Raw genomic sequence first — 17,122 nt, forward strand, 5'->3', positions numbered from 1 at the left:
CTCTCTCTTCTCTCTCTCTCTCTCTCTTCTCTCTCTCTCTCTCTCTCTCTCTCTCTCTCTCTCTCTCTCTCTCTCTCTCTCTCTCTCTCTCTCTCTTCGTTACAAACCAGATCTGATCCATCATCGATTCAACCTCTTGACAAAGCCGCCTCCTCGCTGATTCAACGTCGTCGGAGCTTCGTCGCACCTCTCCCGCCGACTCTTTCACCTGAGACTCGCGTTTTTTGAGCAGTTGCCGACCTACAGGAGATTTTGGAGGAGTTACACCGCGGCGACGCCTCGACTCCTCTCCGGATACCACAGCTCAGCAAGCCGACGCCTTGACTCCAGAAACCGCACCGACGCCTCGACTTCGGTGCAAGGGGACGGGCGAAGATTTATGTTCTCCGATCTACTCTCGGTTACCACCCAGCGAAGCCAGCCACTACGTCTCTAGAAGCCGCATGAAGTCACCGGAGACTCTTGCCGGAGGTCGCCGGAGACGTTGCTACAAAGGAGGTTGTCAGAGGTGAGAGTGGGTTTTGGTGGAGGTGAGAGTTGGTTTCAGTGGAGGTGTGTAGTTTTTGATATGTTTGGTAGTAGGTTTTGGTGGAGGTGAGAGTAGGTTTTGGTGGTGGTGAGAGTAGGTTTCAGTGGAGGTGAGTGTAGTTTTTGATGTGTTTGGTAGTAGGTTTTGATGGTGGTGAGAGTAGGTTTTGGTGCTTGGTATCGATAGTAGCTTTTGTTGCTGTCGATAGTAGCTTAGCTTTTGTTGCTACAGGTAGTAGCTTTTGATGGTGGTGAGAGTAGGTTTTGATGTGTTTGGTAGTAGGTTTTGATGGTGGTGAGAGTAGGTTTTGGTGCTTGGTATCGATAGTAGCTTTTGTTGCTATCAATAGTAGCTTTTGTTGCTATCAATAGTAGCTTTTGTTGCTACATGTAGTAGCTTTGTTGTTGGTAGTAATAACTTTTTTGTTTGAGGTAATAGATTTTGTTGTTGCCAGTAGTAGGTTTTGTTGTTGGCAGTAGTAGCTTTTGTTGTTGGCAGTAGTAGCGTTTGTTTGTGACGATAGTATCTTTTGTTGATAATGGTAGTATCTTTTCTTGCTGGCAGTAATAGCTTTTGTTGTTCGCTGTTGTAACTTTTGTAGCTAGGGATAGTAACTTTTGTTGTTGACGATAGTAGTCTTTGTAGTCGGCAGTAGTAGCTTTTCTTGCTAGGGATAATAGCTTTTCTTGCCGGCGGTAATAGTTTTTCTTGCTGGCGGTAATAGTTTTTCTTGCTGGCGGTAGTAGCTTTTGTAGTCGGTGGTAGTGGTAGTAGCTTTTGTAGTCGGTGGTAGTAACTTTTCTAGCAGGCGGAAGTAGCTTGTCTTGCTGGCAATAGTAGCTTTTCTTGCTGGCGATAGTAGTTTTTTTTGTTGACGGTAGTAGCTTTTGTAGTCGGGGGTAGTAGCTTTTCTAGCTAGGGATAGTAGTTTTTCTTGCTTGCAGTAGTAGTTTTTCTTGCTAGCGGTAATAGCTTTCGTAATCGTCAGAAACCTCGCCGGAAGTCGGCTGGAGACATCACCGGAGTTCGTTGGAGACCTCACCGGAGATCTGCCGGAGACTTTTCTGGGGAGGAGAGTGGTTGTTGATTTTTTACAATTATGGCATTTTTGTAAATATAAGAGAGAAAATCTAATTTTTTTAGTTGGATGTCAGTTTGTAATTTAGTTGAACTTCAATACCTTTATTTAAGCTTGGGCGGACTTATGTGTGTAAAAATGTTTAGGTGGACCTCTATAGGAGAAAATGTCTCAAAGTGGACTTCTATGTAATTGGCCCTTATTTATACATAGATATTTATGTAAAATCTTTTGTAATATTTTTTTTACTATGATTCTCTTAATGAATATTCATAAAAACTTCATTTTTAACCGAGACTTATATTCGTTTTTGTTGGATTGAATCAAGAAACTTATTTATATATGTATTTGATTTTATTTTTATATTTCTATATTTCATAATTATTGTTAAAAAATTAATTATTACATAATTGTTAACGGGGATCATGACGGGTATGGGAACGTACGTAATCCCCAAAAGGGACGGGTACGGGGAATACTCATTATCTAATTACGGGGAATGAGACAGGTATGAGAATAAGGAATAAAAAATGGTACGTGTATGATATTTTGATACCCTGACCCTACCTTACCCTTTTGCCATCTCTAGTTAGGTCAAACTTGGTTTGGAGGTTGAAATTTATTAATTTCATGTTTTGTTTTGGACAACTCTCTTGAGGGGTGTTTTGGTCAATGCACTTGGAGCTGGAAACGCAAGGCCATTTTGGTCATATAATAGAATTCAAGTACAATGTGACTGCAATTAGTGTTTGTGACTTGGTGTGTGTAAACAAGAATAGGTAAAAGAATCAAAAGTCTGAACGATCAAGCATGTCTACCAAGGTCATTCTCCTTGGGAACCTAGCTGGCAGTCTCAGGTATGTCGCGTCTTCGATCTCAATAGGCAGATGTGTTGCCACTATGACAATGCCGCCTTTCTTTCTATGCTCTGCAATGATGTACTCGAGCAGCTTCACTCCGTCGGTGTCCAATGCAACAGAGGGCTCGTCGAGCAACCAAATAGGCCTGTCGATTGCTAGCAACCTTGCGAGCTGGAGTCTCTTCCGCTGCCCCATTGAGAGCATTCTCGCCTTCTCTTTGGCCAATCTGCCGAGGCCCATCAGCTCCAGAGCAGGCAGGGAATTCCCCATCTTGCCTTCGAGGACTTCAAACCACTGGACATTGTCGAGGACTGTGAACTTCTCTTTGACAGCGTCTTTGAGTGAGAGCCAGTTGAGCTGGAGCTTGTACTGGTGGAAAACTCCTGAATCCGTGATGTCATGCCCGTTCCAGAGGACCTGGCCAGCAGAAGGCTTAGAAAAGCCAGCTAACATGCGCAGGAAGGTACTCTTGCCCGAGCCATTTGTGCCCATCAGCACAAGTGCTCCACCATCATGTACTGTGGCATTTACATGACGCAAGATCTGCTGAGCATTCCTCATACAAGAGACGTTGTTGAGGAGAAGACGAGGGATCGGGGGCTTTCGCAAAGACATTGCAGTCTATCAACTGATAAGAAGCAAAAGCAGCATGATGAAACGAAAAATCGGTCATAGAATGGAAAGCATAAAGTTTAGGAAAAACAAACATATAATGCACGAATCATTCGTGTCATAGAACACAAATGGCTAAAACGTGAGCTATTTCTTTTCGAATTCACAATCATATATTAACTATTATCGCAAAGCGCAAGCAAAGATCATAGAAGGTCACATCCCCACCCAGATGCTCCATAACACGAAAATCAAGGCTAAATACGAAATAGATGAAGATTGGTCCAATCAGGCATTTCGTCAAACAGGTTATGTGCGTTATTCTACAGAGATGAATACTAAAATAACCGAAAGGGAAGTAATCAAAATAAGCTCAGCAAGTTAATATGAACTCAATTACCAGTAAAATTGCAAACACTCCTGATTGAACATCAATCTCAAACACGCTAACAACTTAACACTTTCTGGTTTTCCCTGACCGAGTTTGAAAAATACGATAGAAATGTGAAACATTACGAATCCAACAAATAACAGAAGCAAATTAAACTTCATAACCCATCAACAACAAGAAACACATTGTTCATTCTGTAAAATGAAATTAACAAACAGGGTAGCGGCAGAGCTTTCATACCAGAACAGGGTAGTAGTCCGTCACCAACACGCACTGCTATTAGGGCTTCACGTATTATTCTTTTATTAAGCCCAAACCCAAACGCTGCAAATCCTGCAATCAAGGAGCTGAGATTAGAATATTGCATTAACACAGATGCACATAAATCTTTATATCTTAACCGATCATCACTCTTTGTTACGACACCATGTATACACGAATTTTTGTTTTCTTATGAGAGAAAAGTGAAAGTGAACTTTCGATTTTTAACCTTCGCTTCTAACTCACTCTTCATCGGTTAATTTTTCTAGTTTAGACTGGCGTGAAATGTCCCCAAATTGGATGAAGATTGTCATAACGTTCTACACTGTGTTGATGAATCTCTTGTATCAAGCCTCATATTATAGGTAGGCGAGACTCAATTCAATTTGATCCAAGTCGTCTGTAAGTCTGTAACAATAGGCCAGACACATACATATATTTTCATTGAGAGCTTGAGTGCCCACTAGAAACACTCAAAACACCTCGAGGTACAAATTTATCGACAGAAAGATTGGTATCAACTCTTGACCACAATAGTTGGTTATCTCAACTGCTACCATCATCACTATGTTCTTTTCAAACATGCAGCAGAGTATAGTAATTTTTGCCACAAACTCCAGAATATTTACCACTATTTTCCAAATAAAGATTGTTCTAACCCATACTGAAGTGAGAAAAAAAGAAATTGGGAAAGGGTATTATGGGAGGCTCAGATTAGCACATATAGGCCAGACAAGGGAAAAAGGGAAGCCGCCGTGGCTGCAACCAAACACGGTTGCCGGCGAAAATGACAAAAGCGTCATTTCACCGGCCATCCGGGGTCGCCTCGCCAGAACAAACGGCCCCCCCTAGAACCGCAATGCCCCTATTTCCCACACTCCGAAACTTCATCGTCACAGCCTCGTTGGGTTTAGGGTTTAGAGAGAAAGAGAGAAAGAAAGAGAAGAGATACATATATACACACACACACATACACATTATGTGTGACACATTACAGAGAGAAAGAGAGAGAGAGAGTGTGGAGGGGCCGGAACTCATCGGCTCCGGCGATGACCTTGAGAGATCGGCGGCGGAGCCTCGTTCTTTGATCGGAGTGTGATTGAAGACCTAATTTTGGGGGATAGCTACATATTTATAGTCGCCTCACTCAGCCCTGTTGGGTTTATTACCTCTTTGCCCCTCTTACAAATTTAGTGGGTCGCATAAGCGGACTGGGCCTGAGCGGGCTAGGCGGAGGTATTATTGGGCTAGGCGGAACCTACGATGGTTGGGCCTAGGCAGGTTAAGCGGCCCACCTTCAAAACAATTTAGCTAAAAAGCGGGTCTTGGATTCTTCAAAGCAATGACCTGCACTTGTTTTTCGATGTGGTAAAGAAAAAATACTACACGAAAAAATGGTGGCAAGCTGAGTCTATGATCCACGGCTTGAAAAAAATGGGGTAGAGGTTGGTTTTCTTCGAATGCAATTTACATGGCTGCTCGACCCTTCTGATGGAGTACAGACTTATGCACAACTTCCCCGCTCGAGCTAACAAAGTAGGTGACCTGCAACACCGAAAAGTGAACACATAAAAATGCATCAGTTGGTTAACTAAGGAATTGGCGGATTGCCGTGTTTTGTGAAATAGAATTGCAACGAAACACCAGACGATAGGAATACGCACCATTTCTAGAGAGCTGACTCTATGAAGAAGAAACTCGACCTCTGAATCTCTGTGTGGTTGCAAGGGTAAGGAAACAAAGTATAGTCAACAAGAAGTTGCATGTATAAGATAAAATGTGGATCAAACTAAGGGTATACAGAACTGAAATGTTCACCTTCTTAGTACTGATGTCTCAGAAGTTAGTGCATTCATTGAGCCCGGGTTCCCAATGTAGCTCAGGCTACCTTGTTGGACATTGCTAGTGCAACCCTGTCCACTGATATACGCATTCTGGAGGACATAGAGACAAGGATTACAAAGTTTTGAGTAAGATTTGTCATCTGACTTATGATCGGATACAAAGAACTACCGGTTCTTACCACTTCATATTTCATAAAACTATGGTGTAGAGACTCAACAACTTGTTTTGCTTCCATTCCCTCTTCATTATCACCGCATTTAGCCAATGGGTGGAAACCAACAACTATGCGCCTATATGCAAAACGCATTACAGCAAGTTAGCGATTGGAAGTTATCCTAAACTTCACTCAGTTGAGCAATCAGTTCTTAAGATCATCTCTTTTATACTACAAGAATCAAATACTTGAACCAAAAATTAGAACAAGAAATCAAAATCTTTGAATTGCATTGCCAAGATTATAGTAAATGTGAAACCAGAAATAATACAAGTCATCAAATAGAAGTGTCCAATGTATCAATATTTGGAAAAACGTTTCTCAAATTCCTTCCACCTTTTTTGGGTTTTGAAATCTTATGGATCACCAGGAATAGGAATTAACAAGAAATAGACAAGGCCATACAGTAGATTAATTTTACCAGTCACTGCTGGTTGCCTCTAGTGTCCTTGTCAGCCAATGTAATTGATTGTATCCAAACTCACTTGATGTTTCCGAGATTAAAACCTTCCCCTTTGAAATAAGTTCGTAAGAAATAAGAACCCAGAAACTACATACATATATACAGATCAAGGATAAGTAACATATGAGAAGGATGAGGATGAGGCAGAAACAATTTACGGCTTGAAATGATTAAATGGACAATCGCCACCTATTAGTGAAACATGAATTACAGAAGGATATGACTAACATATGAACTGATCATGGATTACTATCAGGTAACTTTTTTTTCTTATTCCAAAGAGACAAAACATATGATCTAATAGTAACTTCAAATATACATAAAGCTGTCATGAACATCAGTGCTCAACATGAACAAGATGAAAGGAGCTAAGCCAATGCCAAAATGTAAATATGATTGGACTGATTAATGGAACAACAACCCAATGCGTACCTCAATTGACCCAGTATCCACACCAATGAGGTCTAAGGTTTTCTCATAAGGTAGTCTTATCTGCTTCTGGAAGTAACCCCCTCCATATCTGCCTGATACTGTAGTAGTATACCAGGGAACCTTCAGTGATGAAAAATGCAGGGTACCCTGTAAAAGAGTACATCCAGAGCTGTTGCTAACACTTACAAACCATTGAAACTTTACTAGCAACTAGAATCGAGGATGCAGCTCAAGAAACTGAGAAGAAGAAAACGACCCTACATTCTGCATGAGTGGATCATCCTTCCCAAGATCACTGATATCCACCACAAATTTTGCCTTGTACTTCTTTGCCACCCTCGCCATCTTTTACCAACAAGAAGGACCACAATTAAACCAGTAAAAAGGAAATCTTGAAAAGGCAATTAGTAGATGAAGAATGTGGTAAATGTCACTTTCAAGATATAGTAGTTCATAACCAAGAATCTAATACAAATGAACCACCAAAGCAAAGGTGACAAACTTAAAAGAATCAAAACCCACGACCCCACTCCTCAAATAAATGCCTTATTCTTGACCCCATTAATTCTCAGAAAGGTGTAGAGGTTTAGCTTAATTTTTCACAAGGGTGCAGGAAGATTCCTATGCAAACAGTACATAGATGCTTATCCTTATCTTTATCCAATCTTCCCAACATTTCTACCCAGCACCCAGTTTGGAACATCCAACAACATTAGCAAACAATAAAGATCGTCACTTTATACAATAGGAGACGAAACGAGCTATATACCCCCCAACAAGCAAAAACTAAACACTACGCAAATCGAAATATGCAAGAAGCATTACGATTCCAAGAAAACTTTTACCTGTTTGAGAAGATGGGTCTGTTGCTTGAGAGGTCTGAACCCTCCTCTGACGCTGATGAAGTAAAGATCTCTGCTTTCACTTGTTCTATGGAGGTACACAGAGTTCTGAGGCTGACCTAGTTGAAAGGCAAGGTAGAGACATAAGCAGAGACTCACTTGCGCCACTATAGTTGGAACCCATAATGGTTTCTTCTCCATTTTTTATCACACTCCCTCTGTCTCTGACTCTCTGAGTGCTCAGTGTCCACTTATAGTTCTGATCTCATGAATGAAAACCTAAGACATCCCACAGTAGTATATACTTTAAGTCGATAATATTATGATCATGTGCGTGTCGCGTCACGAATAAGATACCCGAAACAACTGAATGCATCGTTAGCTTTTACTTGTGAGAACAAGACAATGAGATTGGTGTTATTATTCTGAATGGGGCCAACATGTGTTAAATTCTTGACTGTTCGTCCCTGTCAGGTAGTATGGATTTTTCAGGGCTCTGCTGTTTGTTGAAGATGAAGTAAATTACTGTAAGCAAATAACTGAAGGAATATGCTTCATTTTCAACATGTCATTGTGTATGTCATATATGTAGGTCATGGCCTTCCCCTTTTCTTTTCACCTGAGATATGTATGTACAAAGATTATTCTGACCAAGATATAAGAAAACTGCATTCCAAAGGCACCAGACATTGGGAAAGAGATACTCTTATCAATATAATTTCTTTCTACACTAATCCGCAGTTTTAAAAGCTCATTTGTTCCTACAATGTGTAAAAAGCACTATTTCCCTTTTATCCCGTAAGAAATAGGATGCTAAAGTACAGTATACATAAGATCTAAGTCATGCCACCATCTCCAGTGCAGTAGACATATCCCAACACTTCGAAAAAGTTTCACTTCCAGCGAGCTCTTCAAACTCAGTTTCTTCATCCTCAAAAGCCTGTTGCTTGCTTTCTTTCAGTCCAGGGTACCTGGCCTCAACCCGAACCATTAATAATGCCAGATAGAACATTGGCAATACAATCAAGAATAATCTCAAAAAGCAATCCTGTGCCACTATCAGTGACCAGTTCAATGTTACAATCACCAGTATATACAAATGAAAACATTACTAAGTATACAGTGGCAGCACTTTTTTAAAATGAGATAACTACTGCAGGGGTACACCGCCTTTTGAGAAGTTTCTAGTTGAACGATTGCACCCTCAGGGAGCTAGATTGAACAACCTGGCATCATGTCAAGCATAACTTCCCTCACAACACAGCAACTCGTCCAACTAACAGTGCTCCTCAATTTTAGATTTAGTTGCTGATCCATCTTCTTTTCCGAGCTGGCCGTTCTGGTTTGATCTCAGATTCTACCACAGGAGGGTCACTATTAGGGGAAGGCAGCAGTTCGGTCTCAATCTTTTTGATTGTTGATGGTTCTTTTTCGCTCGGCAATGGAAGCTTGAACCGCTCACTTCGTTTCTTCAACTTCTCAACGGTGTCCAGGTGACGGCCCTCCAATGTCGTGTCTGTATCTAATGGTTTTGTGTCACCATCCTTAATATCCTGATCACCAGCATTCTCCTCAGGCAATGGATGTTGGTTATCAACAGCCTCAACAGGCTTGGAAGAATCATCTGGAAGTTTACTGCCATCTGAGGATCCCCTATCAAGCTCTTTGAACTTTGAGGTAGAGGATGACTTACTTAAGATGCTGAAATCCCTCTCCTTCTGACTTGTCCATCGTTCCAATTTGGAGCGCCCCTTTTTTAAATCCTGCTGCTCATCATCAGAGGAAGCATCTTCCCTGTGCCTTTTAGAAGAGTGACCAACTCCTTGCTCACGGGTGCCTTTCAAGCCCTAAAAGGGCAAAAGAAGCAATCATGAGAAGAGAGCCCAACTCAATCATCCATTATCATCAACCAGGGTCATATACAAAATTTCAAAAGCCAAAAAGGGATTATGAACAACAACTGGCAAAATGTGCATGGGATTATCCGGGATTAGTGAAAAAGTTATTAGCTAGTAACATGTTGATCTACTTGTTATTGTTTATCCTACTGCCCTCCTGTACTACCCTCCTACTGCTCAAACCATAAACCTCATTTTAAGGGGAAATGATACATATAGGCTGGCTCAAATGCAGCTAACATGTGTCCATTGTTAAGAAAAAAAGTATGTGCACTGGTCTCAGTAAAAAAATGCGCTTCTGATCATGCAGAGGTTATAGATGTGAAGATTTCAACAGCAGAAGCCATCACAAATTAGGCGAAAACTAAGTTACTAATACAACCTTCCAATTTTGGTTTTTGTTTTTAATCTATTTTTTTTACAATGGAGAAAGGAAGAACTGAACCATCACTCAAGCTTGAAACATAAAAGAAAATAGGTCCAAACAGTCTATGCTACAGATTGTCAGAGTTATGCATCATTAAGTGTAGGATTCCATTGTTGTGAAAAAGAAAAAAGAAAAAACTGAGATTTGATTATATGTCATCCAAATCAAGCTTGCACCCTATCTACCTTATTTCTGAAGGAAAGAAGAGAAATACAATAACTATTTGAAGAAACAAACAAACAAATTATGCACGAGACCTGATGTCAAGAATGGTACATACCATCTCCTTGCTACGGCCACTTTGGTCGTCTTGATGTCTTTTGGAAGTGATTGAAGTGCTGATATCAGCAATTTCAATTTCTTTATTCCTTCTTGAATTCTCTTTATGTTTTCTATCATGGACCTTTTGACTATCAACACGTTCATTGCGAGTACTTGATCTCTCTTTTCCAGATCGTCTCTCATCAATATTCATTTGATTTCCCCGTGCATGAGCATCCTCACGTCCCCTATGATGTGAACTTTCCTCCTCAACCCTATCCCTTCTTTTGGACTGCTCACCATGTCGCACAGTCTCTTTATTTTGGTGCTCCTTATCAGAGCCTTTGTTTTCATCCTTCGCCCTAGCATGGCCTACCCATGCTTTGTCTTCTGAAACACGCCCACCCCTTACAGAAACTCGACCATCATCTCTTTCCCTCTTTGGTAGATTTTCTTCATGTGATTGCTTAAGCCTATGCCACTCCTCCCTTTCTCTTTGTCTGTCACCTCTCTCCCTCTGCAACCAGCTTTCATCTTTGTGCCTGACAGAGTGGTGGTCATCAGGATTATCCCTGACTTTCTGCTGGTCATCTCTTTTACGCTGATCTAAAACTTCATCCCTTTCACGCTTTCGGCGAGTGGTAGTATCTCTGTGGCCCTGTAGAAGTTCTTCTTTATCTATTTGGTCCCTCCTCATGTATTCCTCATCTTTCCTTCTCTTGCCATGGTAATCATCTATATGTTCATACCTGCCCTTCAGACTATCTTCTCTTTCCCTGGGTCGTGATCCCACATCCTTATCATAAAAGACCCTATAGCTGCCATTATCTAACTGCTTTCTTGACTGCATATACTCATCTTTGTCACTCCTCTCACTTTCACGAATCTTACTCCTGTGCCTGGATCCCATTTCATCACCACGTTCCCTCTTCCGTGGTTCTTCAGTTCTAATCCTTCTGCTATAAGGATCATCATCCCTCCTTTGCCATGCTCCATCAAGAATTTCCCTCTCTTTACGCCTATGAAGCGCATCATTTTTAAATTGTGAATGATGAACAGAGCTAGGATCCCAATCCCTATACGGATAAGAACCCTCCCTCCCTTTGAGTAACATTTGATTTCTATCCGGTTCTGGTCTACCATCACGGCCTTTTCTTTGGAATCCCTGTTCCTTTTCATCAAGGTGACTCTTGATGCCTCCAGAGTGAGATGAACGTCCTTGAATTACTTCCTCCTCAACTCCATCCCTCCACTTCTGATAATCCCTACTGCTTCCTGATCTTGCTTTGCTGTTGTCACTACTTCTTGCAGCCTTGGAGTCTTCACCATCATCAAGTTCTTCATCAGCAGACTGTTCAACTCGTGAAGTCAACTTTTGATGGTTTGGAACTCCATCATTTACATTCGCAGCCATTTCCTCTTTTTCCATTCCAGAGTTTTCATCACCCGGTAAAGGCTCATCTTGGTCACCGCTTCTATGCTGAACATTTGACTCACGGGCAGCCCCATGTGAGACAGGAGATGAGATCAAAGGACTTCGTCTGCCAGCCACGCTTTCCACTGATCCTTCCTTTTGATTGTCAGGAAATTTCATGTCTCTTGTACTCCTAGGAGATCTGTCACGTGCTCTTCTCTGTGTACCCCTATTTTCTCCAAAACTACCACCAGTAGAACTGGGAGTCTGGTCCCCAGAACCAGCACGTTGGACTGGCCCTTCTGGACGGAAGGGCAAACTTTCAACGTCTTCTGGCACACTACCATTGAATGGCCTTTTCCTTCCAAGTGAATCACTCTTTCGGTTATTGTGCGCGTGTGGAAAACCATTGGAGTAGGTCTTGTCATCCTGTCGAAGGTCTCCCTCACCAATAGCACTTCCATCCTCTTTGGAAGGATCATTTTCAGTTCCGTCTGGGATATCATTTCGTGCAGAGGAATCATCATCTAAAGAGTCCTGCAAGACAATCTGTTTAAGATACAGACCACTAGTTAGCTTCTATGACAAAACCTTAGATACAAGCACATAGGGACAGAATCAACACACTAAAGAATGATTTGATTAGTACTTCAATGACAGCATCTGAGTCACGCATTCGCTGTGGCCGGTTTTCACATGAGGGGAAACGTTCACCATAACCACTTTCCACCTGTATTGCTCTTCCAGTTGGCTGGCATAAGATAAAATTACCCAATGAGATTTAAAACTAAGCTTTAATGATATATATAGTTACAAAATTAACACATGCTGTCAAAGCATGCAGATATCAAACAATATATTTATCTTGCAGACCAATATATCTATCTTGAAGAATATAAAACTGTAACAGGCAAGATATAGTTTGTAAGGAAGAAAATTGGAAGTCTATACATACAATAGGCGGACGCATGCGAGCAGATCCTTTTGCAAAATCACTTTGCCCGCCCTCTGACTTTCCCAGGTTTGTATTAGCAGTAGGAAAGTCATGCATACCAGTTGCTGCTGCCAATTCTGGAGGCAGATCTGGATCATATTCCTGTGATGTAACTTTTCTATCAGTTCTATCAAAATTTGATTGCGGTGAAAAAACAATGCAAGAAAAGATGAAATGCATAGGTTCTCACAAGATGCATAACCTCTCCCTTACCTGTTCTGTTCGTCCACTTTCGTAGACACGGATTTTGCTTTGCATGGTGGACTCCAAACGGAGCTGTTCCTGCATATATTAAGTATAGGAACAATTATACCCTTTGTTTATAAGATAGACAAAAAGATAATATGGATGGATGTATTGTTACCAGCTGTTTGCAATAATCTCTCCAGCTATCATCATTTAATCCAAAGTTGAAATAGTCTGAAGTATCAGCACCAGGATATTTCCAAGGTTTTTCCTCAAAACCGTCAATGTCCACATCAAATATGGTCCTGAAAATCATCAAGCATTTTCAATTTAACAAAAAAATAAAGAGCAGAAGTAATTTCCTGATACCAAAAGATGACAAGACACTTCCAAACAAATAAAAGACTGCTCATACAGTGTAATATAAAATATATAAATAATGAAGAAAATGTATAACTTTCCAAATATGTAACCTAGAAAGTAGATTTAAGCACTAGAAAACTTCATGATATCTTCCAACCCAGAACAAAAGAAATACACAACAGTATGAAACTATCATGGAAGTCAGCAGAAAACAATCCAGTTCATCACATATATGGGTAACTTAAAACTTATCATGAATATTACTTGTGAGAAGGAAGTGTGAATTCAAGTCCACCCCCGAAACCGCGACCACCCATATTGTTGCCCCAGCCAGGTGTACCAAAGCCGGAGTGAAAATTTTTCTGCATCGGAGTACCGTTTTTTAATCCAGTTGGTCTCCAGTCACCTCTACCTCGACCAGGTGTTGGGCCCATGTTTACAAGTGGACGAACTTGACCTGGGACTCCAGGACCAGAATTAGTCGGTCCAGGCATTGGCACAGCACCTGGTCTCACATACTGCATAAGATACAAAACAAACAAATTTAGCTAGAAAAGTGTAGCATGTTTCTAATGTTGCATATTACATCATTTAACATATTTCTGATTCAAGTAAGAAACAATACAATTGCTTGCTCATGTATGATCATATCACATAATATATGACAAGTCAGACACATATAAAACATTTTAAAATGATATCAAACCATCTACCCCACAACTAAAATCATGAAGACATATCAGAGCTAGAACATAGAAGTGGCCAAAGAAAAAAATTTGAAGTTGTAGAATAAGTCTAGAACTTCAAGAATCTCCCACTTGGGAATTAGCTATATGAAGAGAGAGAGAGAGAGAGAGAGAGAGAGAGAAGAGCCAAGACATATTCAAGAATTCATTAGTTGGGCGCTAATTGTTTGAAGGGGAAGGGGAGCATCCAAGACCTATTAGACCGACATAGCAAACAGTTGAATAGGTTTCCAAGAAGCAAAAACATCATAACAAAGAAGTTATAGGATTAGGTAATCAATAATGGGACCTGAAGTAAAACAATCAAAACCACTTCAGGAAGATAGAGCACTGAAGCAAAACTGGTTTATTCTATTGATATCTTCACTGGCAGTGAAGTTCACCTATCGAAGATTAAAAATTCAGAACTAACTTGCACGATGCACTACTGTTTTCAGAGTTTCAAGTAATATTCTTTCTTATTTAGACTGAAGTGTGAGTACTGGGTGACACAGTATATAATGTGGAATAGCTGCATGGCTCTGTGAAAGGAAAATGTTTATGACCAAAGTGTATAGATTTGAAAGTCAGTAATCTTCCTGGAAATTCAGCCATTAACAACTGTAATAGATTAGCACCGTAATCCTCAATTCTTCAGCTCTGTATAGGTGCCTCAGGCCTCACTGTAGTTAAATATGCCACAGAAAGGCAACACTGAAGATCCATGGCATACAAGCCACTTACACTGGTGAAGAAATCTGAAGATCAGAAGTTGCAAGGGTTGTATAATATCCGGGAGTTATCATTGATAAACATTGAGCTTGTGATTGATCAAGAAGAGTAAATACAAACAGCTTAAAACAAAAAAATCAGCCAAGTAAAATTCAAGTTGCCAAAAAAATAGAACATAAACCATTAAGCATCGAGTAAACCACTCTTTGTATTGACTTCCATTAAAATTTTCAAGTAGCATACACTCTAGTAACTAAAACAATGCCAAACCAATTCCAAATTATTAATTTCACTAAACTAACTAACCATGACATTCACATTGTACAAAAGCATTACAATGCAGGTAATTTACAGTTCTAACTTTCTCATCAAGCAAGGGGAGACGAGATTGCCCCATATACAAAAAAGCTCCCTACTTTTTAATCAATATATTAACACAGCTAAACTAACCTTAAACTGGGAATGAAATGGATGATACCCATGATTGCTATACCCAATTTTCGGCGCCACCATCGGACCTCCTCCTCCTCCTCCTCCTCCTCTCCCAGCCTCCCCCATCTCCTTCCTCTCACCGTCCGCCGCCTGCTGCCCCTCTTCTCCCCACTCCGGCTCCTCCCCGGCATGATTGAGCTCACTCTCCGCCATGATAACCAGCCCGTCGTCATCATCCTCCTCGCCATTGCCTCTCTCCATCCCCATTGCGTTGTTATCATTCAACACAATCTGCAAGTCATCCTCACTATCATCACTGTCCCAATCATCGCCGCCGTCCCTTCTCGAACCTTCCGGGTTGTTATTCTCCGTATTCCTCACCGGCGCCGCGCCGGAGAGCCCCGGAATCACGGCGTCCAATCCCATGCCGGGAATCTCATTAGTACTCTCCTCCTCGATATCGAAATTCACCTCCTTTTCGTTCAAATCCGAATCTTTACTCTCCAATTTCACATCCCTCGCCTCCAAAACCCTAGAATCGGCGTTAGGAGCCGAATCGGGAGCTAGGGTTTGGGAATTGGGATTGGATTGAGGCGGAACCGGGGGGAGGATCTCGTCGTCGGCGGGCTCGGTTTTGAGGTTGAGATCGATCGGACGGTGGAGAGGCTGCTGCGGCGGCGGTGCCGGGGCGGAGGACGATTGGGATGAGGACTGGAAAGATTGGAGGACGTCGGTGTAGAGATCTCCAAATTCATCGTCGTCTTCCATCTTAATTGAAAGAGAGGGAGATAAAGGTGAAGTCTTTAAGGGAAAAGAGAGAGAGGAGGGTTTTGAGGTTTGAGGTCTCTCTGCAAAAGTGAAGAAGAAGAAGAGCAATGGCGGAAGAGCCCAATGTGTGTGTTTTGTGTTTATAGAAGAAAGAAGAAAGATGAAAGAAGAGAACTTTGAAACGTTGCGTTTTATGTGCTCATTTTTTTTTATAGAAAATTTCCGAATTTGTTTTGGGCGACGAGAAAATCTACGGTACACGGCGTGTATCTTCACATACATACATGGATGGTGGAGATTAGAGGAAATAATATAGAAATATTATGGTCAAACATATAAATTGTTATAAACGGTTAATATTGCGTCGTGTAAAAACACGTTATACATACACGAATTTTCAATTTGTTTTAGACAAGTACGACTAGTTAAAGTGAATTTGAATTTTGTAATATTAACATTATTTAGGTATTTTATTTGTTTTGCGTAGGGATTTTGTTTCCCTTTCTGTTGTGTGTTAGGGTATGGAAGTGGGAGATGTGGCAATGTTGCCAATGAAGGACTTGTTAAAATAGGTAGTAGCTATGGTGTGGCAATTTTGGGTTGGGTTGCATTTGATTTGGTGATGTAATGAGAATCCTTGGTTACTTACAATGATTTTTGGCTATGTGTCTAACTTATATGTTTCATCTAATACAATTTGTGATGTTGACATAGAATTCTAGTGTATGCTAACTTAACGATAAATGAGGGCAAACAAATCTTTTACGGTTTTAGATTATCTTGAGAAAAGACTAAATCAGTATAAATCAAAATAGTTTACTTGATGTCACGTTACAATATATTAATAAGCTATACACGAAATTTGTTATCCATTAGGCAGGAGCACAACTCTTGATGACATGACTTTATTACAAGCATGTGCATAACATTCTTCATTTAAACTCTTTGTCCCCCATATAGTACATGTCCTTTAGGTCGTATTGGTGTGCATAACCTCTCGACCATCATAATTTTGTTCTCTCAAATAAAGGTGGTTGTTTTCGAGCCTTAATTAATAGTGTTACACGGACACAAACACAGACACTGACACGGCGTGACACGCCAACACAGCAAATCCAAAAAAATTAAGATCCGACACGGCTTAGATATGGCAAATAATTAATATATTTATGTATTTTAATACATAAAATGCATAATAAAAACATGAGATCGAGACTATATGCGGTTATCAACAAAGAGATACTACAATGGAATGAAGATTAGGAAACCGATGATTAATTTGAAGTGGAAAAGGGAGATGAAGGAAGATGGGAAGAGTGGAAAATGGAGATTAAGTTGTAGTTTACAAATTAGATCATACTATTAGAATTTAAACATCGACTAGGAGGGATATAT

The 17,122-nt window shown here is 40.6% G+C and overlaps 3 protein-coding genes across 3 annotated transcripts; all 3 read right to left on the minus strand.

The window, feature by feature from the left end:
- Nucleotides 1-2,329: 2,329 nt before the first annotated feature.
- LOC101308603 (ABC transporter I family member 1-like) lies at nucleotides 2,330-4,761 on the minus strand. Its single transcript, XM_004287067.1, has 3 exons — nucleotides 3,978-4,761; nucleotides 3,711-3,803; nucleotides 2,330-3,095 (listed from the first exon to the last, which is right to left on the minus strand). The coding sequence occupies exon 3, from the start codon at nucleotides 3,080-3,082 to the stop codon at nucleotides 2,396-2,398; it is 687 nt and encodes a 228-aa protein (XP_004287115.1). The 5' UTR covers nucleotides 3,083-3,095; nucleotides 3,711-3,803; nucleotides 3,978-4,761; the 3' UTR covers nucleotides 2,330-2,395.
- A 112-nt stretch (nucleotides 4,762-4,873) lies between these two features.
- On the minus strand, nucleotides 4,874-7,728 carry LOC101312288. Its single transcript, XM_004288660.1, has 8 exons — nucleotides 7,531-7,728; nucleotides 6,947-7,030; nucleotides 6,686-6,832; nucleotides 6,212-6,303; nucleotides 5,755-5,866; nucleotides 5,550-5,665; nucleotides 5,396-5,444; nucleotides 4,874-5,276 (listed from the first exon to the last, which is right to left on the minus strand). The coding sequence occupies exons 1-8, from the start codon at nucleotides 7,726-7,728 to the stop codon at nucleotides 5,199-5,201; spliced, it is 876 nt and encodes a 291-aa protein (XP_004288708.1). The 3' UTR covers nucleotides 4,874-5,198.
- A 490-nt stretch (nucleotides 7,729-8,218) lies between these two features.
- Nucleotides 8,219-15,826, minus strand: LOC101308899. Its single transcript, XM_004287068.1, has 8 exons — nucleotides 14,978-15,826; nucleotides 13,335-13,588; nucleotides 12,886-13,012; nucleotides 12,735-12,803; nucleotides 12,483-12,623; nucleotides 12,177-12,278; nucleotides 10,133-12,076; nucleotides 8,219-9,374 (listed from the first exon to the last, which is right to left on the minus strand). Exons 1-8 carry the CDS (start codon nucleotides 15,725-15,727, stop codon nucleotides 8,829-8,831), a joined length of 3,933 nt encoding a protein of 1,310 aa, XP_004287116.1. The 5' UTR covers nucleotides 15,728-15,826; the 3' UTR covers nucleotides 8,219-8,828.
- Between the last annotated feature and the right edge of the window lie 1,296 nt (nucleotides 15,827-17,122).

Source organism: Fragaria vesca, linkage group LG1 (assembly GCF_000184155.1).
Source record: "Fragaria vesca subsp. vesca linkage group LG1, FraVesHawaii_1.0, whole genome shotgun sequence".
NCBI classification, from domain to species: Eukaryota; Viridiplantae; Streptophyta; class Magnoliopsida; order Rosales; family Rosaceae; genus Fragaria; species Fragaria vesca.